Here is a 27,859-nt window from a genome sequence, read left to right on the forward strand (position 1 = left end):
CAAAAAATGCGTGTATTAGGAAAAATTTGTGCTAAAATTCATGCCGATGAATTTTCATGAGGACTGGCACCCAAAACACGAGTCAAACTGAAGCCCGCTTTTGTCCAAAACATTCTTGTTTATTATGTACAAAAAAATATCAATTCCCAGCAACACAAAGACAATTAATAATAAAAAATATGCGCACGCACACAACCTTAAGGAGTCTTAGTGCTTTAAATAAGGCCACATTTAAAAATCTAGGAATACCTCCTTTCTTGAAGACCGGCAATATTTTCCCTCCCCCTTTTCCCATGCAATTAAAAGCAAGTATTTAAAATCTATTAAAGCAAGCAGATATCTCCAAGTATAGAAAAGTTCCCGACACACGATTTAGGGGGCGTTTACTGGGAAGATTTTAAAGGCGGGGTAAAGTGAAGGGTTGAAATTAACAGGCCCAAAATTAGAATGCCCATTAATATCGGTAATAGGAAATAGGCAAACAGGTTGTTTTTCCTAAGGGCTCTGCCTGGAACGAGAGCATCGTATCTTTGTAGGCTGGGGTCAAATGTTTTCACCAGAACCCTAGCAAATTTATGGGGTGGTGGCGTATTTGTGTGTGTGTGTGTGTGTGTGTGTGTGTATTTGTGTGTGTATAAAATCAGGGGTATTTGTGTACACGAAGAACCACCAATGATTTCTGCAGCAAAGCAAACCTTCACACTTGCCTCTAACGCCACACGAAGCAATTAGGGTCAAATCCTGACCCCCTCAACACTTTCCACCATGCAGAACAGCCTTCCTAATATAAACCATTTCTACTCGCCCCAAAGTGAATGCTCTATATACTTACACACAGTTACAGATATCACTGGGGATTTTCCAGTGGGGCTCCTCCATTCATTCTCCCCACCCCCCAAAATATAAATGCTTATACGACAGATAGGTGTAAACACCCCAAGGAGAAATGAACCGTTGTTTTAAATCTCAATTTGCTGGTGTTCAACGACCCAATACCGACGCACAGTTAAGTGCTGAATTTGCCAGTCTTCCCAGTTCAGGAGCTGCTTTCAAGCAAACGTAAGGGAACTGGGTCCTGTGTTTTAGTTTTGTCGCAACTATATATATGTCCCTGAGTAATCTTTTTTAAAAAATTATATTTATTTGGGAGTCTGCGGGGGTGGTAGGTGGAGAAGAGAGTTCAATTAACAAATTATCTGTGTGTCCCCCTCATTCCAATAAGTCGGCGTGGAAGTGTTGTGTTTACACCATCTTACATTAATCACTTACAATTATTCCTATCCATTAGCAAAAGAATTACACGGGGAAATCGCAAGCTAACAAATAGCATTATTTAGTAAAAAAAAGAAAACTAAATCTGGTGTGAAATGAGGAAACATTTAAAAACGCCTCTCTCGGGTGGGGGAAGGAGTTGCTGAGGTCGTCCCAAAAAGTTCAGGGTGGTCTTTCCACGCCTCTGGTCCAGTGGTATTCTAGGCGTGGGGGGAAGGGGGAAGGAACTGTCAATCAGGAAAGCTAGACATATTCTTTGGAGCTGGGAGGTTTGGAGATGGGCTTCCCCTGGGGGTACTGGCGCCCCCTGTAGGCGGTCTTCCCGGGGCAGGAGCAGGAGAGGAGCCCGCCCCCTAAGAGCAGCAGGGCAGCGCCCCCCCAGCCGATGAAAATGGCGTATCCGAATTCGTACCTGCAAGGAGGAGAAAGTTGAGTCGTAAAGATGCTCCATCGGTCCAGTTTATGCACACATTTTTCTTTCTTTTTGAACTTATTTATTTCATTTATTGTTTCCCACAAGAGGGACACGGGTGGCGCTGTGGGTTAAACCACAGAGCCTAGGGCCTGCCGATCAGAAGGTCGGCGGTTCGAATCCCCGCAACGGGGTGAGCTCCCGTTGCTCGGTCCCTGCTCCTGCCAACCTAGCAGTTCAAAAGCACGCCAGTGCAAGTAGATCAATAGGTACCGCTCCGGCGGGAAGGTAAATGGCGTTTCCGTGCGCTGCTCTGGTTCGCCAGAAGCGGCTTAGTCCTGCTGGCCACATGACCCGGAAGCTGTACGCCGGCTCCCTCGGCCAATAAAGCGAGGTGAGCGCCGCAACCCCAGAGTCAGCCACGACTGGACCGAATGGTCAGGGGTCCCTTTACCTTTATTGTTTCCCACAGAGCAATCCAAAGCAATTTTAAACAATAAAAACAATTTCAAATCCAGTACACATACAAACTGGGATAAAAATCGCCACTTAAAAGGCTTGATGGAAAAGGGAAGATCTTAAATAGGTGTTGGAAAGACAGGTATTGCACCTGCCTGGTATATAAGCAAGTGGAGTTTTCGAAAATGCACATACATCTAGCATAAATAACCAGGAGATGCAATCCCGGCTTGGTACAAATATAGTAAAGCCATTGCACAATACAGTGGTTCCTTGGTTTCTTATGTGCCTTGGGACTCAAACAACTCAAAACACTGGAAACCCAGAAGTAAGTGTTCCGGTTTGCGAACTTTTCTCGGAAGCCAAATGTGCTCCGTTTTGAGTGCCACACTCCCATTTTGAGTGTTACGCTGAGGTCTGTATGTTTTTGCTATTTATTTTGCGTTTTCGCGGCCTTTTCCTTTTGTTTTTGTCTTACTAATAATAATGATAATAATTTATTTATACCCCGCCCATCTGGCTGGGCTTCCCCAGCCACTCTGGGCGGCTTCCAACTGAATATTAAAATACAGTGATACATCAAACATTAAAAGCTTCCCTAAACAGGGCTGCCTTCAGATGTCTTCTAGAAGTCTGGTAGTTGTTTTTCTCTTTGACATCTGGTGGGAGGGCGTTCCGCAGGGCGGGCGCCACCACCAAGAAGGCCCTCTGCCTGGTTCCCTGTAACTTGGCTTCTCGCAGGGAGGGAACCGCCAGAAGGCCCTTGGCACTGGACGTCAGTGTCCGGGCAGAACGATGGAGGTGGAGACGCTCCTTCAATTTGATTTACCGTATTTTTTACTCTATAAGACTCACTTTTTCCCTCCTAAAAAGTAAGGGGAAATGTGTGTGCGTCTTATGGAGCGAATGCAAGCTGCGCAGCTATCCCAGAAGCCAGAACAGCAAGAGGGATTGCTGCTTTCACTGCGCAGCGATCCCTCTTGCTGTTCTGGCTTCTGTAATTCAGAATATTTTTTTCCCTGTTTTCCTCCTCCAAAAACTAGGTGCGTCTTGTGGTCTGGTGCGTCTTATAGAGTGAAAAATACGGTAAATCAAATCCACCCTGTGCTGGATTATTTAGCATAGGGGTGGGTGGGTGGGCAAGGTTTTGATGAGGTGAAGAAATCAGAGAAGCCCAGTGTTATGTACTGAACTTCTCACCCTGGGCCAGCAGGGGGATACTGTAGACAGCTATGCAAATGAAGGATCGAAAAGTGACGTTCAGTGATTGGATAGTTTTAGAAAATGGCAACAGTTGCATTGTTCTGGAGCTCTATATAAGCAGGCTGACTGAGCTCCTCAGCCTAGTTCTGTTCTGGCATCTGAATAAAGAAGAGCTGTTTAAAGAATCGCTGTGTCGTCTGACATGTTCGCCCATAACCTAACACCCAGAGCTTGTGGGGTTTGGGGTCTGCATTCATTCCTCTCCCCCCCCCCCCCGCCGCCTCAACCGGAAAACTCACTTTGCATTTGTTGGCACCAGGGTGTTGTAGAAATCCGTCACAGTCTGGTGCCCGATCCACGAACAAGCAACGAGTGCGCACAGCCCTGGGGAAAAAGAGGGAGAGGGAAGGTGGGGGGGAGAAAATAATTTATATAACAGATTCTTTCCCCTCCATGGTGTTCAAGCAACAGCCTGGAAAACTCAACAGTTCCATGCTCAACTTCGACATGCTTAAAAAGGAAGCCGTTCGTATTTTGTTAGGTAAAAAGTAGAAAACCCAAGAACTACCAACGATAGAAGAATGGCAGATGAAGATGATGGATTTTTCGGAGCTAGCCAACCTAACCGGAAGAGTCTGCGACCAGAAGGAGGAGTAGTATCAGGAAGAGTGGATTAAATTTAATGATTACTTAGTTAAATATGTTAAATTAACTGAAAACAGCTTGCAGATACTTAATGGGCTTAGGATTTTATTTATGATAAGTGATGAATTAATATGTTTAATTTCATAATGTGAAGATCTAAGGATGTTAATGTTGAAGTTAAATTTTACAAGAACTGTGATTTGGAAAACCGTTAAAAGGACATGCAATTAAATTCAACCAAGGGGAAGCGAGGAAGTCACTTAATGTTAATAAGTGTAATTTTCAACAAGGCTATGATTTATGTTTGTTTGTCTTATGTGTTTGTTTGTTTGTTTGTTTATAATGTTGTGAAAACCAATAAAAAAAATTGGGGGAAAAAAAGGAAGCTGTTTCAGTTCGAAACCCATAATCTGTTCTGGATGCTTTAAATCAAGATTCACGGGGCGGGGGGGGGGGGGGTTTGGACTAGATGACCCTCGGGTCCCTTCCGACGCCACAATTCCACGACTCCTTTGCTAGTTCAGTTCATAAAGAACATGGGAAGAGACCTGCTAGATCAGGCCAGTTCCCCATCAAGTCCAGCATCCTGTTCTCACAGGGGCCAACCAGAGGACTATTATGGGAAACCCATAAGCAGGATTCGAACTCAAGAGCCCTCTCCCTTCCTGCAGTTTCCAGAAATCATCATCACTTCCTCTGACTGTGCAGGTAGGGCCCAGCCATCCTGGCTAGTCGCCATCCATAGCCCTCTCCTCCTCCATGAATTTGCCCGGTCCTCTTTTAAACCCATCCAAGTTGGCCTCCTGTGGCAGGGAGTTCCACATGCAAGTTCGTCCAAATGACCCTCGGAAGTTTTATCCCCCCAGCATTCAGGATGTTACAAGCTGCTACCCAGAAGTTTTTTTAAAAAAGAAAAAGATATTTACGACTTTATAGACTCTTTGAGCCCTTTATGCTCAAAGATCCTAATTGTTTGTGGAAATAAATGTTACTCAAGTGTGTGCATGTCTTCTTATGTATTTTTAATCTTTGTTGGAAGCCGCCCAGAGTGGCTGAGGAAACCCAGCCAGATGGGCGGGGTACAAATAATAAATTATTATTATTATTATTATTATTATTATGCCCCATTCATCTCACATGGCAGAAGCCACTTTAAACAGTCATGGCTTCCCCCAAAAGAATCCAGGGACGTGTAGTTTGTTAAGGGTGCTGAGATTTGCCTTGTACAGCTACGGTTCCCAGAGTCTGGGAACTCTGGAAACTACAGTTCCCAGAGTTTGGGAACTGTTCTATTCAGCCTTGGGAGGACACCATGTGGAGTCCTGTGTCCAGTTCTGGGCTCCCCAGTTTAAGAAGGATGTTGACAAGCTGGAACATGTGCAGAGGAGGGAAACCGAGATGATAAAAGGCTCTGGAAACCATGCCTTATAAGGAACGGTGGAGGGAGTTGGGCAAGAGATACGATAGCCATCTTCAAACATTTGAAGGGCCGCCACCTGGAAGATGGCGCAAACTTGTTTCCTGTTGCTCCAGGGGGCAAGGAAGGGGTGGCGCCGTGGTCTAAACCACGGAGCCTCTTGGGCTTGCCGATCAGAAGGTCGGCGGTTCGAATCCCCGCGACGGGGTGAGCTCTGTCCCAGTTCCTTCCAACCTAGCAGTTCGAAAGCAAGCAAGCGCAAGTAGATAGATAGGAAGGTAAACTGCATTTCCGTGAACTCTGGTTTCTGTCAGTGTCCCGTTGCGCCAGAAGCGGTTTAGTCCTGCCGGCCGCATGACTGGGAAAGCTGTCTGTGGACAAACACCAGCTCCCTTGGCCTGAAAGCGAGATGAGTGCCACAACCCCATGATCACCTTTGACTGGACCGAACGGTCAGGGGTCCCTTTACCTTTACCTTTTAAACCACCTTGAGATACTTTAAAATATAAAGTGGTGTAAGAATGAAATTAATAGTAATACAGTCCCTGGAAAAGACCCTGATGTTGGGAAAGATGGAGGGCACAAGGAGAAGGGGACGACAGAGGACGAGATGGTTGGACAGTGTTCTCGAAGCTGCCAGCATGAGTTTGACCAAACTGCGGGAGGCAGTGGAAGACAGGAGTGCCTGGTGTGCTCTGGTCCAGGGGGTCACGAAGAGTCGGACACGATTAAATGACTAAACAACAACAATGGTAAATTTCATTTTGGGGGGGCTGCCTAGACATTCCATTGTGGCGCCCCTGGCCCAGGTTCAAGGTGCTGTTGAGCGATTAGCTTATATATCTGATTCCTATCGCCTCTTCCTGCGGCCCTCCCTCGAGATGGGCACGGTATTCCCTCCTGTATGACAACATCGCTGCTTCTCCACCGCCAAAACAAACAGCCTCTCCTGATTCCACAGATCCAATTTGCAGCCTCCCTTCAATAGATGCTTTCCCTGCAAGAGCGGTTGCAGAGCTCAACCCTCCTTTTCACCAGGCTAACTGATGCTTTTTACCTGTAGCTACCTTGGAAGGGGGACACGGGTGGCACTGTGGGTTAAACCACAGAGCCTAGGATTTGCCGATCAGAAGGTCGGCGGTTCGAATCCCCGCAACGGGGTGAGCTCCTGTTGCTCGGTCCCTGCTCCTGCCCACCTAGCAGTTCAAAAGCACAAAGTGCAAGTAGATAAAGAGGTACCGCTCCGGTGGGAAGGTAAACGGTGTTTCCGTGCACTGCTCTGGTTCGCCAGAAGCGACTTAGTCTTGCTGGCCACATGACCCAGAAGCTGTACGTCGGCTCCCTCGGCCAATAAAGCGAGATGAGCACCGCAACCCCAGAGTCGGCCACGACTGGACCTAATGGTCAGGGGTCCCTTTACCTTTACCTTTGAAGGTGACCCGGAAACTGCAACTAATCCAGAATGCGGCAGCCAGACTGGGGACTGGGAGCGGCTGCCGAAACCACATAACACCGGTCCTGAAAGACCTACATCAGCTCCCAGTACGTTTCTGAGCACAATTCAAAGTGTTGGTGCTGACCTTGAAAGCCCTAAACGGCCTCAAAGCCCAGTATACCTGAAGGAGCGTCTCCACCCCCATCATTCAGCCTGGACACTGAGGTCCAGCTCCGAGGGCCGTCTGGCAGTTCCCTCCCTGCGAGAAGGGAGCTTACAGGGAACCAGGCAGAGGGTCTTCTCAGTGGTGGTGCCAGTCCATCAGATGTTAAGGAAATTAACAACTACCTGACTTTTAGAAGACATCTGAAGGCAGGCCTGTTTAGGGAAGTGTTTAATGTTTTATTGTGTTTTTAATATTCTGTTGGAAGCCACCCAGAGTGGCTGGGGAAACCCAGCCAGATGGGTGGAGTATAAATAATTAATAAATAATAATTAGTATTATTATTATTAGCAGCAGCAGCAGAGCAGATGCCTTGCACAGAGAATGCTTCGGGGTCAGTTCCCTGATGGTACCGCCAAGCAGGCCCCGAGTGCGAAACCCTCTACAGCTGCCGCCATTTGGCGTGGACAAGAATGAGCTGGGACTGAGCCTATCAAGCCTTATTTGAATTAACAAGCTCATTGCGGGCAGCATTCATAGCCCAAACAGCAATTTGCAATGTGGGTTTATGATTGGGACGGCAACCGATTGAAGCAGTTAGCTAATGCACAGGAAAAGGATGCAATGAGGCGAGGGATCTTCTAACCGGCATGGGATCTGGTCTGCACAAGACTCTCACTACAAAAAATCAGTTAGGAGTCTGCTTGGGATGGAGACTTATATCAGAAGTACAGTCGTACCTCGGAAATCGAACAGAATCCATTCCGGAAGTCCATTCGACTTCCAAAACGTTCGGAAACCAAAGTGCGGCTTCCGATTGGCTGCAGGAAGCTCCTGTAGCCAATCGGAAGCCGCGTCGGGTGTTCGGGTTCTAAAGAACGTTTGCAAGCCAGAAGGCTCATTTCTGGGTTTGCGGCGTTTGACTCGCAAGATGTTCGACTTAACAGGTACGACTGTACAGTGGTATCTCGGGTTACAGACTCCGCTAACCCAGAAATAGTACCTTGGGTTAAGAACTTTGCTTCAGGATGAGAACAGAAATCATGCTCCTGTGGCGCGGCAGCAGCAGGAGGCCCCATTAGCTAAAGCGGTGCTTCAGGTTAAGAACAGTTTCAGGTTAAGAACGGATCTCTGGAACGAATTAAGTACTTAACTTGAGGTACCACTGTATGTCTTTCCAGAGAAATTAACTAGAGAACATCGCAAGGGCTGAAAACCACCCAGCAGGACCCAGAATGGAGTCCAGTTCTGGTCGCCTCACGTAAGAAAGGATATTGTAGAGTTGGAAAAGTTTCTGAAAAGGGAACCAAAATGATCTAAGAAGTGGAGGGACTCAACTTACAAGGAAAAGTTGCAGTATTTGGGTTTTTCGAGCTTAGAGAAAAAGCGAGCATGAGGAGACGCAATAGGAATTCATAAAATTATGCGTGCCCTATAGTGGGCACCCCCAAACTCAGTCCTCCAGCTGTTTTGGGACGACAACTCCCATCATCCCTAGCTAACAGGACCGGTGGTCAAGGATGATGGGAACTGTAGCCCCCAAAACATCTGGAGGGCCAAGTTTGGGGGTGCCTGCCCTAGAGAAAGTGTCTCCTATAGCACCAGAACTGGTGGACGTCGCATGAAGATGAACACTGGAAAATTCAGGACGGATAAAAAAAAGTCCTTTTTCACGCAGCGCAGGGTTTAAACTATGGAACTCCCTGCAAGAACCATGAACTGTGCAGGCTGTTTATGTTAGCCAGATTTAATATGTTTCCCTCAATGGTAGTAAGAGGAAGATATTAGCTCTCCCAGAAACAGAGCGCCTCTGCAAATGTAGTAAACAGGAACCTGATACTTTGGAGCATATCTTCTTTTCTTGTGATTTTGGCATTTATGCCGGAAGACAATTATTAGAGGCCTTACAACTCAACAGGCTTAATTCTATGCTACCAGTGGTTCAGGACCTACTCTCGGACAGGAACGATCAAATTACTTTAATAGTGGCTGAATTTTTGAGTGCTGTCCATGTGGAAAGACTGGGCCATTATAAAGAGATTTAAGTAAAGGTAAAGGGACCCCTGACCATGAGGTCCAGCCGTGGCTGACTCTGGGGTTGCGGCGCTCATCTCGCTTTATTGGCCGAAGGAGCCAGCGTACAGCTTCCGGGTCATGTGGCCAGCAGGACTAAGCCGCTTCTGTCGAACCAGAGCAGCGCACGGAAACGCTGTTTGCCTTCCCGCTGGAGTGGTACCTATTTAACTACTTGCACTTTGATGTGCTTTCGAACTGCTAGGTTGGCAGGAGCTGGGACTGAGCAATGGGAGCTCACCCTGTTGCAGGGATTCGAACTGCCGACTTTCCGATCGGCAAGCCCTAGGCTCTGTGGTTTAACCCACAGCGCCACCCGCATCCCATAAAGAGATTTAGTGGCTCTTAATTGATCGGTGATGTGGTAATGCTGTGTTGTATTATTTATGCAAATTGATTTCCTCTGGAGTTAAAGATCTGACCGGGACAAACCTCATTATGTCGAGCTCGTATTTTGCACAACTTTCTCTGTTTGATAATGTGTGGTTTGCTATGCCTAATAAAGGATATTCGAATTCGAATGGACCTCCCTGCCCCAGTGACGGCCACCAAACTGGATGGCTTTAAAAGAGGACTGGACAAATTATTAACGGAGGACAAGGCTATTGGTGGCTCGTAGTCACAAAGGCTGTGTCCTCCCTGCAGAGTCAGAGCCATTGCGATGCTTCTAAATCCCGGTTGCTGTAGACTTGCGTTCGAATCCTGCCTGTGGGTTTTTCCCCTTTGGCGCTGGCTGAGAATGGCACCTCCCCCCTGCACTGATCCAGCGGCCATTGTTCTTTTTAGGCCCACATAGCAGGAAACGGGCCATTCCTTGGCCGACTTACCTGCAACCATGAAGATTATGCCTCCTGTCATGGCAATCCGAGCCTTCGTCACCTTGTCCTCGCTCCCGCAATTGGTGCATTTCATGCCCATGGTGGCGACGCCCATGCCAATCGCCCCCAGGACCAGGGAGACCACCATCAGTGCCCGGGTGGCTTGGCGAGACGCTGCAAAGATAAAGGGAGGAGATTCAGAAAATGCGAATGCAATGCTTCTCTGCAATAAGGCTACAATTCACTGTTTCCCCGAAGTCTGGCAAAGGATTTCAAGTTCATTTTTGAATCTGTCCAGGGTTCGTTTACTTGCTTTTTAAAGGTACCGATTTAATTCACAGCAAACACTTTTATTTTTCTCTGCTTTAAGCACCGGCACACAAATATTTCACGGTTTTGAAAAAAGAGAAACAGCTGGGTTGTATCGCAAACGTTTGCCGTTTTCAAAATAGACACATTTAGGGATGTGTGACTCACTGGGCGCCATCGATTTCTGGAGTGAAAACTTAGCTGGAGACAGTATTAGAGCAAATAGGTTAAAAACCACAAATTTATTCTGATTATTAATACTGGCAGTCTTATAAATTATGAAAAGTGTTAACATGAATAGAAGTTAAGGATATTGCAGCTGTTGTATAATGAATCGTTATTACGATAGGAATGTAATGGGATTAAATAAGGGTTTGGGAGCAGAATTAAAGAAAATGATCAAACCTTCAATTCTACCACGCGGGGAGCCACTTAAATTATGTAATTGGGTATTACTGATTGATACTGGAATTGATATTATAACTTGGTATTGATACAATGAGGCGTATATTGGATGATCGTTACTGAAAACTAATGAAAATTATTTTTCAAAAAAACAACACACCCACAAATTTAAAAGGTGTGGCTATTTTTTTTCAGGGCTGAAATGGCACCAGTAGCGAGGGTGAGTGGAATTGAGGTGTGCCGATAAATCACCGCAAACATCAAATGTCTTTTTATGAGGACGGAAGCGAAACCTTGAAGCATGGAGATTGCCTCACCCCAAAGATTCCCACTCGACTGCTTTAATCTGCGGAACTGAAACTGTCACAGGCGCAACATCATCCACACTTGTAAGAAATCAATCTTTAAGTGTGGCAGCACCTGCCCTCGAACTCGGGTCCCGCATTCGTGCTTCCCACAGCCATCTGGTTGGCCGCTGTGGGAAACAGATACCCGGCTAGATGGGGCTTTGGCAGAGTTCTTCAGATTTTCTTAAACAGGGGTCAGCAAACTTTTTCAGGTCCACCGTCCCTCAGACCTTGTGGGGGGCAAGACTATATTTTTTGGGGGGTGAGAACGAATACCTATGCCCCACAAATAACCCAGAGATGCATTTTAAATAAAAGCACACATTCTACTCATGTAAAAACATGCTGATTCCCAGACCGTCCGCAGGCCAGATTTAGAAGGCGATTGGGCCGGATCCGGCCCCTGGGCCGTAGTTTGCGCACCCAGGTTCTCAAGCCCCACTGATCCTCTGTCAGAGAGGATAAATTGCAGCCCTGCCCTTTTCCTGCTACCGTTTGAATGTTTGAAACCGGAGAGTTTACTCATGGCCCGTCCCTTCCCCAGGTAAATACCAGGCGTGCAAGTTTCAAGAAGTTAAACAAAGCAACGAAAGGTCTTTGCAGCAATTTAAAAGCATGACTCCGGTCTGTGAGTCAGCGTGGGGCACTTTCTTGCTTCCTGTCCCAGAGCCAGAAAGCTGTCTGTATACCTTGCTCCCAGGGTCAGCAAGGTCTAATCTTGCCCCTTTCTGAAATTTATTCGTTGGTGCGTGCTTTTCTTTTTGCAAAGAGTAACATAAAATTGCATAACTGTGACAATATATGTTGGAAATGTAAAGAAAAGGAAGGAACCTTTTATCATATGTGGTGGACCTGTCCCAAGGTGAAAGACCTCTGGGAAAAGATTTATATGAATTGAAAAAAATGTTGAAATATACATTTATAAAGAAACCAGAGACCTTTTTTCTTGGAATAACAGGTTTGGAATTGCCCAAGAAAGATGTTAAATTATTTTTGTATGCCACAACTGCTGCCCGTATTTTGTTAGCTAAAAAGTGGAAAACCCAAGAATTACCAGCGATAGAAGAATGGCAGATGAAGATGGTGGATTTTTCGGAGCTAGCCGACCTAACCGGAAGAGTCCGCAACCAGAAGGAGGAGGAGTATCAGGAAGAGTGGATTAAATTTAATGATTATCTAGCTAAATTTGTTAAGTCAAATTAACTGAAAACAGCTTGCAGATACTTAACTGGCTTAGGATTTTATTTCTGTTCAGTGATGAATTAATATGTTTAATTCCATAGGGTGAAGATCTAAGGATGTTAATATTTAAGTTAAATTTTATAAGAATTGGGATTTGGGAAAGCGTTAAAAGGACATGCAATGAAATTCAACCAAGGGGGAGCAAGGAAGTCACTTAACAAAGTTAATAAGTGTAATTTTCAATAAGGCTATGATTTATGTTTGTTTGTCTTATGTGTTTGTTCGTTTGTTTATAATATTGTGAAAACTAATAAAAAAATTGACAAAAAAAAGAATAAAATAAAATTGTGATGAAGGGGTTTTTCTCAGGACGGCGGAGGTCGTGCCCCGTTGGTGAAGCAGCGGCGGCACTCGCCCTTATCCTGTTAGGAGACGCTCAGGGGCAGTAGCGTAGCATGGGCTGCTGGTGCCCGGGGCAAGGCAGAGTGCAGGAAACAGGCAGAGCACATACGGACATTTGACTCAGGAGATCGCAGCCGCAGAGATAAGAAAAGAAGAGTCATTCCACTGTCTGGACAGAGGTTACTTCCTGGAGAAGCCATTTTCGACAGAGCCCAGCGACGGACGCAAGCAAATGTATTGAGGCGGCACCGGGCATCAAAACTTTGCGCCGCTAAGAATTTTCTGCCCCTGTGCTACGCCACTGCTCAGGGGGCAGGAGACAAAAAATGGGGGTCAGTTGGGTGAGAAACGTCCCTATTTTTCATCGGAGAAATGTTGGAAGCTGTTAACAGAGAAATCTGAGGGCTCCCTTGGACAAAAAAAGCAAGGACCCAGCCAGGAATACCAGAGCAAAACAGCAGCCAGTCGGCTTGGTCTTTATTGAAGACTGTCGCAACAGGACTCCCACCTGCCACCAGGTGAAACAAGATGGAAGCCCCAAACAGAAGAAGACCCCAACTTTTATTAGCTACTAGTCCCCCATGCTACACTCCTAAGACTACATCATAACTACATCATTGACACATCACAAAGAGGAGGGGTTGAGGGAGGAGTTGTGGTGGTAACCCTGAGTGTCTTGTCACCTGTCCGCTTCCTCCTTTCCCCCTCCCCATGATTACATTCCTGAGGGCAAAGAGGAGTTCACTGTTTCCTGCCCCCAGAGGGAAGGGCTGGTCACTGTCCTTTGTTTCAGTCCGTACTGAATCCACTTCCATATGCAGGTCCTTTGTGAGTGTGATGATCTTCTGTCTAGGACCATCAAGGTTGGCATGCCAACTGGGTAGGGCTCGCGCTTGGGGGATTATGGCTGCCTTGTGTCAATTCTCCCCCCTTTCATAGTCCTTCCTTCGTGGTGTAAAATAAAAGTGGAACGGTACAGATCCCATGTACGGCTGATTTTCTATGAATTTATAACAGAAGCACCGCGTATGTCATGTGTGAGTGTGTGTGTGTGTCGTGTTTGTACAAACTGAATGATGGGGGGGGGTCCTGCAAAAAAGCTATGCAGACAAAACTCTGCCCTTCCTGCTTTCAGCCTTTAATGACTTTTGTTGTTGTTGTTGTTGCTGCTGCTGAGTCCTTTAGTAGTGTCCGCCTCTTCGTGACCCCCTGGACCAGAGCACGCCAGGCACTCCTGTCTTCCACTGCCTCCCGCAGTTTGGTCAAACTCATGCTGGTAGCTTCGAGAACACTGTCCAACCATCTCATCCTCCATCGTCCCCTTCTCCTTGGCCCTCCATCTTTCCCAACATCAGCGTCTTTTCCAGGGAGTCTTCTCTTCTCATGAGGTGGCCAAAGCCTTGGAGCCTCAGCTTCAGGATCTGTCCTTCCAGTGAGCACTCAGGGCTGATTTCCTTCAGAATGGAGAGGTTGGATCTTCTTGCAGTCCATGGGACTCTCAAGAGTCTCCTCCAGCACCAGAATTCAAAAGCATCCATTCTTCGGCGATCAGCCTTCTTGATGGTCCAGCTCTCACTTCCATACATCACTACTGGGAAAACCATGGCTTGAACTATAAGGACCTTTGTTGGCAAGGTGATGTCTCCACTTTTAAAGATGCTGTCTAGGTTTGTCATTGCTTTTCTCCCAAGATGAATGACTTTACTGTTTGCTAAACCCATTGACTCGCGCTTGATTGGGGGCGTGGATGATTCTGAGGTTGGCAGTGCAAGGTTCCTAGGGGTCACGAACCCTCTACTGGGGTTAATCTCTACAGTACTGGAGGGAGTGGGGCAGACTGACCCGGACCACCCTTCCACAAACCTGGTGCCCCCCAGCTGCTTCGGATTGCAACTCCCAGCAGCCGCTGGGGGGCACCAGGATCTAAAGCCAGGCCCCGATTTTCGTTGGCTTTTTGCCAAGGAACAACCTGGTAGGTTAAAAAGGGATTCAAAGTCTAAGCCATTTGCTAGTAGGACCTATAAAGCCACACCTTGCTTAACGCTTCACGGATTCAGCAAACGAGCTGTCGTAAAGGTAGGAGTCGCCGCCGGACTCCTGGTTCACGGAGAGAGCCGAGAGGAGCAATCGAGGGCTTCCACCTTGCCTGCCTGCCACCACACAATGCTCAGCCGCACAGCCAAAAAAGCCCTGCCCCATTTTGTGACTCAGCGGGGCGCTGGCATCTAAAGGGAAGGGGAGAGTCAACAGATACCTCTCCCCGCCCCGCCAGAAATTTATATAAATCAGGTGATTTGAGGCAGATCGCACAATCACTGCAAGGTCACTACTGACAGTGCTAAAGGTGCCATTTTGCACTTGTCTTTTAGTGTGGTGTGGCAGTAAACTTTGGAACTCCCTGCTAATTGATTTCAGAAAGGCGCCCGTGCAGATCGCTTTTCGACGCTGCTAAAAACAGGCATATTCAGATGTTGAGAAAGTTGCTGCGAGTTTTAATCTGTTTTTAGCCTGTTGTTATTTTATAAGCCTTAAATTAGTGCTCTTCATTCTTCGTACTGGTATTTTAAATCTTTTTTGCAAATTACTTTGAGCGTTGTTGTTTTTTTACAATCGGTGCATAAATCTTGTGAAATGAGATGAAAATAAATCTTGTGGAAAGCTAAGCATTCGGTCTCGTCTCACTGCTAATTAGAAGCAATTTTACAAAAAGGACCCCCCTTTTTCTAAAAATAAAAAAGCTACCTGAAAAGCATGGTTGTACATCTTTCCATCCAGAAGTACCCGTATTTTTCGCTCCATAGGGCGCACCGGACTATAGGGCGCACCTAGTTTTTAGAGGGGGAAATAAAGAAAAAAATTCTCCCCCCCCCCAGCCCTAAAGTGCAAAGAAGCCAAGACAGTCAGCGGGATCCATCCCACTGGCTGTCTTGGCTTCCTCTTTAGCCACGCACAACCTCTCCAGCTGGAAGAGGCTGCGCACGGCTTTGGCAGAAGCTTGCGGGCTGGGGGAGCTCTCTGAAGGTTTGCGGATAGCTGCCTGAAGCCCGAGGAGCGCAGCGGGAGTGGGCACTGCACTCCCCGGGCTTCAGGCTGCAATCCGCAAGCCTTCGGAGCCCAGCAGGAACTCCCACCAGGCTCCGAAGGCTTGCGGAGAGCTTCCTGAAGCCTGGAGAGTGAGAGGGGTCAGTGCGCACCGACGCCTCTCGCTCTCCAGGCTTCAGCGAAAGCCTGCATTCGCCCCCTAGGACGCACACACATTTCCCCTTCATTTTTGGAGGGGGAAAAGTGCGTCCTATAGAGCGAAAAATACGGTAAATCATAGACATTAACGCAATTGAATCCCTTCTAATATTTGAAACCGTTTGTGTTTGAATAGAATAGCAAGGCTTCCCCAACCTGGCGCTCTCCAGCTGGGGCTGATGGGAGTTGTAGTCCAAAAGAGCTGGAGAGCGCCAGGTTGTGGCAGGTGAGGGGATGCCGCTGCCACGAGTTTGGAGCCATTTGCTCCCGTTGCTCAGTCTCTGCTCCTGCCAACCTAGCAGTTCGAAAGCACATCAGATAAATAGATAAATAGATAAATAGGTACCGCTCCAGCGGGAAGGTAAACGGCGTTTCCGTGCGCTGCTCTGGTTCACCAGAAGCGGCTTAGTCATGCTGGCCATGTGACCCGGAAGCTGTACGCCGGCTCCCTCGGCCAGTAAAGCGAGATGAGCACCACAACCCCAGAGTCGGCCACGACTGGACCTAATGGTCAGGGGTCCCTTTACCTTTACAGCTTTTTACGTTCCTGTATGTCTTTGTATCAGAAAAGCACCTGGTCAATTCGGTTGGCAATAAATTTTGCTGCAAACATTCCTGAAATCATGGTCTTTCCAACAAGTGTCTCTTGTCCAAGTTTGTTAATTGTCTTACTTTAAATGTTGTGAGGATCCTATGCCCTTTTAAAATGTGGGGGGTTTTCGGGGGGGGTTATTGGGTTGTTGTTTTTATTTTGATTATGTATTTTGTGGTTTTATATTTTGGTTTTATTCTGTGAACCGCCCAGAGACCTCTGGGTATAGAGTGGTATATAAATTCAATAAATACCGTAGTTTTTGCTCTATAAGACTCACTTTTTCCCTCCTAAAAAGTAAGGGGAAATGTGTGTGCGTCTTATGGAGCGAATGCAGGCTGCGCAGCTATCCCAGAAGCCAGAACAGCAAGAGGGATTGCTGCTTTCACTGCGCAGCAATCCCTCTTGCTGTTCTGGCTTCTGAGATTCAGAATATTTTTTTCTTGTTTTCCTCCTCCAAAAACTAGGTGCGTCTTGTGGTCTGGTGCGTCTTATAGAGCAAAAAATACGGTAATAATAATAATAACTTCTGTTGTCTATGCTCTGGTCACCTTTAGGTTAGATTACTGTAATGGGCTACACATAGGACTGCCTCTGAAGACAGTCTGGGAACTTCAGCTGCTGCAGGATTCAGAACATTCCAAACTAAAGATGTGGTTTACCTTATTCGATGTCCATGTAATTTATTGCACATAGGTTCCACCACAGGAGCAGCCGGGGTTCGCACTGGGGAACATCGTTCTCGCATACGAAATTCCATTATGGAGGCCTTTGGTCAAATATTTCATTTCCCATAAACATTTGGACACAAGGTTTACCATTTACAGTATTATGGGTAAATCAAAAGAAATTCGGGATGAGGCAAGATTTTGAACGGCGGCTACGTCAACAAGAAAGTCGTTTCCTTTTTCTGTTCAAATCAATTCATCCTGGGGATGCTAAATTCTGAAGTTGACTTTGTTTCATTTTAAAATTGCTGCATGCATCATTTGTTGTACACTGGACGCTTGGGTTGCGAACGTGATCCATGCGGGAGGCACGTTCGCAACCCTCTGTGCACGCACGGGTTGCAATTTGGTGCTTCTGTGCATGCGCAAAGCGCGATTTAGTGTTTCTGCACATGCGCAAGCGCCGAAACCCAGAAGTAACCCATTCCAATACTTCCATGTTCGGCGCAGTGTGCGACCCAAAAACACACAACCTGAAGCGTCTGTAACCCGAGGTATGACTGTATGTTTAAATCACTTAATACTATTCCTCCGTATATTTGTTTTTCATGGGTCTACTCTGTGTTTGTTTTTGTATGCTGTATATGCTATACTGTTCCTTTATGTATATATCATTAGTATATCATTATGGGAAACACCTGTGGCTTATTTTATATGTCCTGTGCAATTGTGTTGCAAGAATCAGCAGCTACACGATCTAGTGTTGGAAAATATGAAGTATGTGCCTTTTTATGTATATTTTGTTTTATTACACAATGTGTATGCAAGTAGCTCAGTTTGGTTATCATTCATCGGTTGTCTGCCTTGTATCTTATTTCCAGCTGATGAAGACTATTACGAAACAGTAATATCATTCCAGAGACACTGTCCTTTTGAAGCTTTTGAGAAGTCTTCTGTTGTAACTTTTGAAAGACTATTGTGAGACTGTTCCTTAGACATCTGTTTTGAACACACGGTCTTCGCTACCACTGTTATTTTGTACATATGAACTTTGATTGGCTTATTCCTACAATTTGAATGATACCATTGTTCTATTATTATTTGAATGATACTATTATTCTATTAGTAGTGATGTATGGAAGCGATATGGACCATAAAGAAGGCTGATCGCCAAAGAATGGATGCTTTTGAATTCTGGTGCTGGAGGAGACTCTTGAGAGTCCCATGGACTGCAAGAAGATCAAACCTCTCCATTCTGAAGGAAAGCAGCCCTGAGTGCTCACTGGAAGGACAGATCCTGAAGCTGAGGCTCCAAGACTTTGGCCACCTCATGAGAAGAGAAGACTCCCTGAAAAAGACCCTGATGTTGGGAAAGATGGAGGGCACAAGGAGAAGGGGACGACGGAGGACGAGATGGTGGGACAGTGTTCTCGAAGCTACCAGCATGAGTTTGACCGAACTGCGGGAGGCAGTGGAAGACAGGAGGGCCTGGCATGCTCTGGTCCAGGGGGTCACGAAGAGGCGGACACGACTAAACGACTAAACAACAACAACTATTAGCCTATGTGTTGTGATAGGTGCAGGATTCAGAGCAAGATGGTTTGAGGCTATAACGCCAATCCTGGCCTGACCTCACTGGCTGCCAATTAGTTTCTGGGCCCAATGCAAAGTGCTGGTTTTGATGTATAAAGCCTTAAACAGCTCAGGACCACCTCTCCCCATATGAATCAACCCAGGTTTCCCTCTGAAGTCCTCCCTCGTGTACCCACCCCCTCCATAATAATAATATTTTTTTAAAAAAATATTATTTATACCCCAACCATCTAGCTGGGTTTCCCCAGCCGCTCTGGGCAGCTCCCAACAGTATATTAAAAACATGAGAAAACATCAAATATTCAAAACCTCCCTAAACAGGGCTGCTTTCAGTTGCCTTTTAGAAAAGTCAGCTAGTTGTTTATTTCCTTGACATCTGGTGGGAGGGCGTTCCACAGGGCGGGTGCCACCACCGAAAAGGCCCTCTGCCTGGTTCACTTCTCGCAGGGAGGGAACCGCCAGAAGGCCCTCGGAGCTGGACCTCAGTGTCCGGGCTGGACGATGGGGGTGGAGATGCTCCTTCATGGGAGATCTGGAGCAGCGGTTCTCAACCTGTGGGTCCCCAGATGTTGTTCGACTACAACTCCCATCATCCCTGAGCTCTGGCCTTGCTAGCTAGGGATGATGGGAGTTGTAGTCCAACAACATCTGGGGACCCACAGGTTGAGAACGTCTGATGGAGGCTGGCAACACGAGAATCGGCCTTTTCGCTGTGGCTCCCTGCTTAAGGAACACCCTCCCTTTTTAAGCCTTCTGCTTAAAATATTCTAAGTTGCCACATCAAAAAACGAAAACGGCCAATCGATTTAATTTAGAAACAGGCAGAGAGTTCCAAAGTTTAGGTGCTGCCGCACGAAAAAGACCCGATTCCTTCTGACTGAGAGACAGGTTTTATGTTGCACCCATAACAGTGCCGTTTTTGAACTGGAGTACCTTTTCGGTCCTTCTGTGGGGGAAATGGAGACAGTGGAAGAGAGAGAGAGAGAGAAAACAGGAAGACTTGGGAGAAACTGAGTGTTTTGGAAAGGGACTTGCTCACTTTCACGGCAAAGTTGATATAGGGATTTATCGGAATCCAACTCGGCTTTGCCGCACCCTTTCCCTTTCTTCTTTCCTGCCTCCCTCCCCGCCGGACCGGGGGGGGGGAGGGGAGGTGACATCACCCCTCCCTCAGGACAGGTGCGCACGCAGACCTGCCCAGGTGCCACGGACGACGACACACACCAGCCAACCAGCAGGCGAAACAAAGGGTTTCATTGAAACCAGCGCAGGTGGACAGAGTTCAGGGAAAGGGGTGGCGTAGGCAGAGACATCACCTTGCCAACAAAGGTCCGTATAGTTAAAGCTACAGTTTTCCCAGTACGGTGCTACCTCGGGTTACATATGCTCCAGGTTACATACGCTTCAGGTTACAGACGCTGCTAACCCAGAAATAGTGCTTCAGGTTAAGAACTTTGCTTCAGGATAACAGAAATTGTGCTCCGGCGGCAGCAGGAGGCCCCATTAGCTAAAGTGGTGCTTCAGGTTAAGAACAGTTTCAGGTTAAGTACGGACCTCCGGAACGAATTAAGTCTTTAACCCGAGGTACCACTATAGTGATGTATGGAGGTGAGAGCTGGACCATAAAGAAGGCTGATTGCCGAAGAATGGATGCTTTTGAATTCTGGTGCTGGAGGAGACTCTTGAGAGTCCCATGGACTGCAAGAAGATCAAACCTCTCCATTCCGAAGGAAATCAGCCCTGAGTGCTCACTGGAAGGACAGATCCTGAAGCTGAGGCTCCAAGACTTTGGCCACCTCATGAGAAGAGAAGACTCCCTGGAAAAGACCCTGATGCTGGGAAAGATGGAGGGCCCAAGGAGAAGGGGACGACAGAGGACGAGATCGTGGGACAGTGTTCTTGAAGCTACCAGCATGAGTTTGACCAAACTGCGGGAGGCAGTGGAAGACAGGAGTGCCTGGTCCAGGGGGTCACGAAGAGGCGGACACGATTAAACGACTAAACAACAACAAGACAGGAGCTAGTGGCTAAAGCAGGCCTTCTACGGGGAGGGGGGAAGGTTAGGCCTGGGAACCAGGAACCCTGGCTGTTCTTGCTTCATTGGGGGCCCCCTTCTGTCTCCCCAAAAAAGCCGAGCAAAGTTTCTTGCTCTCGGCCCCCTTCCTCTGAATCCCAGCTGCTGGGAACCACAGGAGGGGAGAACGCTCTTGAGGTCGTATCCTGCCTCTGGGTTGCCCAATGGGGGACACGCTTGGCCACTGGGAGAACAGGATGGGCCCCCTTGGGCCTGATCCAGCTATAGGGCACCCCTAAAGTAGATACCGCCCTGCAGCCAGGAACCTCTAATCGCGTTTCCTCAACTTTTTTTCTGCCTAGCTGCACACCCAAGCTGCATTAGACCCCATAATACTCTTCCCCTTTCCCCGCTGATCCACTGGGAAAACTTATCTTCCCGGATCTAGTTCTCAAGGCTTCATTTCTGGAAAATCTGGGAGTTCCAAGTCCTCTACCTTACACAAAGGGATCTGTGAAATGGGCACAAAAACCAGCCGTCTCCCCCGGGATGGAGACGCAGCCAGTTACCAAAACAGATTTCCAGATTCCTGCTGCTGCCGCCACTTCTTCCCGTGACCCCTGCGGTTGTGTGAGCAAAGCAAGTTTGTTTTCTCAAACAATGAAGGGCGATAAGATTATCAGGCCCTCTTGGCTCTGAGGTCTGGTTTTATAAACAGAGGCCGGCCCGACTCAGGTATACAGAGAAGGAAGCCAAAGCAGATCGCCCTGGTTGTGGAACCCACTGGACCCCAATTCCCAGAGAGGATGTCATAAGCCACACCCAAAACCTGGCGCCCTCCAGGAACTTGGGGCTACAACTCCCAAGCATAGCCTGGGGGGGGGGGGGCGGCAGATGTGAACTGTAGTCCAAAAGTTCCAAGGTCAAAGGGGCTTCAAACCTAGAATCCTGCTATCTAGAGCCTTCCTCTATACTAACCAGGTCAGCTTCCTTCTTATACATAAGAAGTAGTCCGGTCTGGAAGGTGGCAACACAAGAACGGGGCCTTATCTGTGGTGGCTCCTCATTTATAGGATGCTCTCCCCAGGGAGGCCGACCTAGTGCATCTTTTAAGCACCAGGCGACAAGTCTCCCCTTTGATCAGGCCTTGGGCTGATTGGCATCAGATGTCCTTTTAAAATGTGTTGGGGGGGGTTATTGGGTTATCTTCGTTCTGGTTTCTATTACGTATTTCCTGTTTTCTTTATATTGCAATGTTATTTTGTGAACCGCCTTGAGATCTACGAGCACAAGACGGCATAAAAAATTAATAAATAATAATTTTAAAAATAAGAAGAGCCGGGCTGGATTTCTGGCCCATGATGGGAAACCTTTGGGCGCAAGAGCCCTCTCCTCATTGGCTATTGGGAGCTGAAATCCTGAAATATCTGGAAGGTCACAGGTCCCCTCAGCCTTGCCCTAAAGATCCCGGGTACCTCCAACACCTGCTTCCTCACCATGATGGAAGGTATGTTAGGCCTGGCGTCGCTGGCCCTACTTGCAGAGACCCAAAATCATTGGCTTTCCTACTGCGGCGCATGTAATCAGCGTTCAAAATTAGCCAGGCACTAGGCACATTTTAGGGACGCGGGTGGTGCTGTGGGTTAAACCACAGAGCCTAGGACTTGCCGATCAGAAGGTCGGCGGTTCGAAACCCCGCGACGGGGTGAGCTCCCGTTGCTCGGTCCCTGCTCCTGCCAACCTAGCAGTTCGAAAGCACACCAGTGCAAGTAAATCAATAGGTACCGCTCCGGCGGGAAGTGAAACGGCGTTTCCGTGCGCTGCTCTGGTTCGCCAGAAGCGGCTTAGTCCTGCTGGCCACATGATCCGGAAGCTGTACGCCGGCTCCCTCGGCCAATAAAGTGAGATGAGCACCGCAACCCCAGAGTCGGCCACGACTGGACCTAATGGTCAGGGGTCCCTTTACCTTTTTAGGCACATTTTGCACCTGGCTATCGGCCAATTGCGACCAAGTGAAGATGCCCGGTTGCCATCCTGACATCTCCACCATCTGTGAATCCTTAGATTCTACACACTAGCAATACCTCATCTGTCATATTTTACCTGCACAATCAGAACAGATTTCGGGAACCAAAAAGCCATATTGATTAAATACGACTTTTGAGCCTTCTGACCCCAAAATGGCAGATGGACGTTCTGTTTTGGTGTCTGCCACGCTGGTTTAAGGAGCCATTTGGGGCACACCTAAGTTTCTAACACTTCATATAATGAGATGTTTCAGGTGCCCAGCTTCAGATATCTGCCAAGCTACCCGCTGGCTCCTTCGAAAGCGAAGGAGCGCGCACCCTGCTCCTCTCAGTCGACTGGTAGAACATGAGAACCTCGGGGTCGTGGGTTCAAGCCCCACGTCGGGCGAAAGATTCCTGCGTGTCACGGGGGTGGACTGGATGACCCCACTGGTCCCTTCTGAGTCTACAAGTCTGTAATTCCATGGCAATCTTCGAACAAGAAACAATGGTTTCACAGAAGAGAACAAGGTGCCAGTAACCATTAATTCTGAAGGCAAGTGCTCCTAAAAGCAGTGGCACCCCCAGCTGTTCTGGACCACGAATCCCTTGAGCCTCAGCTAGCATGTAATAATAATAATAATAATAATAATAATAATAATAATAATAATAATTTATTATTTATACTCCGCCCATATGGCTCAGTCTCCCCAGCCACTCTGGGCGGCTCCCAATCAAGTGTTAAAAACAGCCTTAAATATTAAAAACTTCCCTAAACAGGGCTGCCTTCAGATGTCTTTTAAAGATAGGATAGCTGCTTATTTCCTTGACATCTGGTGGGAGGGAGTTCCACAGGGCGGGTGCCACTACCGAGAAGGCCCTCTGCCTGGTTCCCTGCAACCTCACTTCTCGCAGGGAGGGAACCGCCAGAAGGCCCTCAGAGCTGGACCTCAGTGTCTGGGCTGAACAATGGGGGTGGAGATGCTCCTTCAGGTCCACTGGGCCTTTGAGGCCATTTAGGGCTTTCAAGGTCAGCACCAACACTTTGAATTGTGCTTGGAAACGTCCTGGGAGCCAATGCAGGTCTTTCAGGACCGGTGTTATGTGGTCCCGGCGGCCGTTCCCAGTCACCAGTCTGGCTGCCGCATTCTGGGGGCTGATGGGAGTTGTTGTCCCCAGGGCAAACCGGTATGAAAGATGCTCCCCCCAAGAACAGACGGGAACGAGATGCACATTTGGGGTGGGGTGCGATGTGTGGGGAGGGCGAACTCCAGCAGGCAGGAGGGAAACAGGGCCAGAGTGGAATCTCGACTCCGAGATGGAAGCCATTTTGAGCCAGGAAACACACAGCCATGAATCACTATTGATTTCCAGGGACATTCAAAGCGCAAGGCGTCTCTCGCCAGAATCATTTCCCAACCAGATCCCTTAGAAGGATGACGACGACCAGATCCCTTAGAAGGATGACGACGACGATGACCATGAAAGCCAGCAGGGGGGAGCCATTCTTCCTCCCAAATCTCTCTTTAAAAGGGGGGGAAACCCACCCTGTAACCATATGCTATAGCTTTATAGTACATTCTTTCCCTCAAAGAATTCGGGGAACTGTAGTTTGCCCCTGACAAGGTTATAATTCTCAGCAGCCCCTGAAACTACAGAGCCCAGAATTGTTTGAGGGACAGAAAGGAGATTCAAATGTGCTTTAAAGGTATTGTGGTTCAAATCTGCCCCTCGTTTATAGAATATTTCAACGCCGCCTTCAACACTTCCTCCTTCTCAACTCCCTGCTCTGCCAAATTTATGCCAAATTCAGAATCTCTGCGTATATTATATAATAAAATCGTAGAGTTGGAAAAGACCCCAACAGTCATCTAGAGACAACCCTCTGCAATGCTGGAATCTCAGCTAAAGCATCCATGACAGATGGCCATTCATGAATGTAATATTTATTATATATTGTATGTCCTCAGAAATCTGGACTTAAAAACCCTTGCTCTGTCTTCTGTAGGGCGTTTAGCACAGAAGGAAAGCCTCTGCCACCCAGCCTGTTTTAAACTGTAAGCGCCTTGAGGGCAGAGACCTCTCTGGTTTCACCTATCAAACTCCAAAAGGCAGCCATGGATACGGACCATAAAATAAATTCCCCCTTTCCTGCTCCACCTATCTCTTTTATTTTTAAAAACAAGGTCAAAGAGATCTGGGAGGGCCGCGAAGCGGCAGGTGGTGACAAGAGAACTGGCCTTTTGTCATTCTTCACCCGAAAGGTGTGGCTTGAGAGAGGGGGAAAAAACCCAGAAAAGTGACCCAACCAGTCCAGGTGGTTTCAGGAAGAGAATTTCGGCAGAAAAGGAAGAAATAAGCGAAGGAGAGTTTTGAAGTGGGTGGTGGGGTTTTTTAAAAGAAGAAGTGAAAGCAACGGGTTTGCAAAAAGAGGACAGACAGAAGAAGGAGAAAGGGAATAAAAATATTTAGTAATAATAATAAAAAAACAAGATGTGGAGATCTCCACCCTCTTTCTGTTTGGGGAAGGAGGGGTGGTGCGATCATTGTGGCCCAGTTGTCTAAACAGAGATTTAACAACTTCTTCCCCCTCGATAGCTTCCTTTTTCCCTGCCCGCCCATAATTCAGTTTGCACTGCATTTAATCCCGGTTTAAGACGATTCATAGTCCCACGGGGCTTAACAGGGCTGTAAGATCAGGTAAGGCTGAAAATCCATCCCTTCCACTATACAGCTGGGAAAGACACACCAGTTACTAATTTAGGGATTCCAAGGTATAAACCGGAGGATTTGGCTGGAAGCGGGGAGAACAAAAATGTGTCTCCCGTAAACACAATGTTATAAATACAAAACTGGCCTTCTGGGTGTTCTTTGCCTTTCTAATCTTTACTATACGTTGCAAAAAAAAAAAAAAAGGGAAAAATAAAGTTTTGGGGTCTTAAATATAAAAGGCTTGATTTGAACCCGGATCTTGGGCCCAACAACCATTTTGAATGTGAAAGGAGAAATCAGTTCCTGCTTGTCAAACACAACTAATCGACAGGATTAGAGAAAGGGCTTTTCAGAAGATGAGCAAATACATTTCCTTTTGTCTCCTAAAAGCCTGTAAAACCCAGTCAACCTAGCCACCCAAATATCCGGATGGGAGGGAGGAATTTAAAGGAGGGTGCTTTTCTCGCTGGCTGTCTGTCTGTCTCCTTGGGGATTGGGGGCTGTTTCTTTTGCCCACCCCTCTCCCCAAATCTTCCTTTCGCAACAACTAAAGGGAAAGACAAGCAGAAAGGTCTGGGCAGGAGAAAATTCAGGCTGCGGTCCGAAGGAACAGAGAACATTTGCAAAGGAAGATGTGGGCAGGGACCCCAAAGGGCCAAAGTAGATGCTTGGGGGTTTTGTGGCTGGGAGGAGGCCACAACCCACACTCCAAATATCTAAAGAAAGGGAGCGAGGGAAGTTTCCAGACAAGGCCAAAATTATTTCTGTGTGTTCCTCGCGGGGAGCGTTCCTGGCCTGGGATGGGGCTCCCTGTTCCCTGTAGTGTGGGATGGGGAAGGCGACAGTTTGAGTTAATCAGTAGCCAAGGGGGCGAAAGGGCAACGAAGAATGGAGCAGGTAAAGGGCCTTTTTTTCTTTTTGCAGGAAGAAAATGGATGCCTGCTGCTCCCGATCTCTGCCCTCCAAGCACCGAATTCAACTTCTCAAACTGCAAACCGCCCTGAGAGCTTGCGACGATTGGCAGGATATAAAAATATATGAAAATAAAACACCTTCAAGGCTTGGGGAGTGGCCACAAAATGTAATTTTGTGGAGAGCTAAGTCTGTTGCCCCAAAGACTTTCTTCCTCAACCTGGGTCACCCCAACTTGACCCCCCTGCCCCACCCTCTTTCCTGCCCTTCAAACCCCACTGCAAACTGCCCCTCCTTTTCTGCCAAAGGCCAAACACGCCCCACACCTGACCCACAACGGCGCCCTTCCCGCTCATCTCACAACCTTGCGCTTTCCTTGCGGTTAAGAAAGCCCCACATTCCCTAAAAACGTATCTCTTCCCATCAACTGCTCCTTGCCCCCCCCCCAAGAAACCCCCATCTCCCCACAGCTGGAACTTACAAACTCCTCTTTTCATGGTGTGACCCACATCTCCAAAAAAACCACTCCTTTCCTGACACACACCCCAAGAAAAAACACCACCTGGCTCTCTCTCCTCCCCATCTCGGCCCCCAATTTCCTTTTGCTAACCCTCCTACTCGTAAGCAAGCCGTTTTTCATCACGGTTTTCCATTTTAACGCCGCAAGACCCTCCCCGGGACCTCAGGGCGAAGGGCGGGTAATACAGAAATAACCAAACCAGCGTTGCGCAAGGATTAGTGCGCCGGATCTGGGTTCGAATTCCGATAACTAGGCATGAAGTGGGGGCGATGACCTGGTGCGGGGGGGGGGGGACGATGACCTGGTGCGGGGGGGGGGGACGATGACCGGGGGGGCACCGCCCTCTCTCCGCCTCACCTCCTTCACAGGGGGGCTGTGGCGAGGATGAAATGGGGAGCAGAACCGCGCGCACCGCTTGGCGCGCCTTGGATAGAAAAGCGCATCAGGAAAGAAGGGGGAATATTATGTCCTCCTTTACTATGGAATAAATAGATTTATTCCCCCCCCCCCGAACAAGGTCCTGCTCTGAAGTGGAGGGCAGGACCCTCCAGCTTCTCCCTTTCCCAAAACCCCACCCCGCTCCCCCCCAAAAAAGCAATGTAGTCCGCCTGGCTACTCACAGTCGAGGCTGAGGATGGAGTCGTAGTTCTTGCATTGCATCTGGCCCGTGCTCTGATAAACACACTCCATCCAGAGGCCCCTGTAGAAGGCTTGCGCGGTGATGATGTTCGCCCCGGAGAAGGAAGACATTTGCCACTGGGGCATACAGGTGGCCGCCAGCGCGGCGATCCAGCCCAGCAGCGACAACACAAAGCCCAGCAGCTGCAAGCCCGAGTTGGCCATGGCGCAGGGGGGAGAGAGATGGAGACGCGCGAGTAGAAGCCCGAGGAATCCGGCGGGAGCGAGAGGCCAGGAGCGTACCTGCGCGCCAGGTGAGCGCACCTGTATTTATGCCCTAGCCGCCACCTCCTCCCCCTCCCCCTCCCCCTCCGGGTGGGGGAGGGGCGCGTGACATCAAGGGAGGGGGAGGGGTGTCCACAGAAACCGACACCCAAGGCCA

The 27,859-nt window shown here is 48.0% G+C and overlaps 1 protein-coding gene across 1 annotated transcript; it reads right to left on the reverse strand.

Annotated features, from left to right (window-relative positions):
- Positions 1-98: 98 nt before the first annotated feature.
- Positions 99-27,732, reverse strand: CLDN7 (claudin 7). Its single transcript, XM_080980034.1, has 4 exons — positions 27,420-27,732; positions 9,907-10,071; positions 3,646-3,730; positions 99-1,684 (listed from the first exon to the last, which is right to left on the reverse strand). Exons 1-4 carry the CDS (start codon positions 27,640-27,642, stop codon positions 1,516-1,518), a joined length of 642 nt encoding a protein of 213 aa, XP_080836160.1. The 5' UTR covers positions 27,643-27,732; the 3' UTR covers positions 99-1,515.
- Between the last annotated feature and the right edge of the window lie 127 nt (positions 27,733-27,859).

Source organism: Podarcis pityusensis, assembly GCF_964106645.2.
Source record: "Podarcis pityusensis genome assembly, chromosome: 13".
Taxonomy (NCBI): Eukaryota; Metazoa; Chordata; class Lepidosauria; order Squamata; family Lacertidae; genus Podarcis; species Podarcis pityusensis.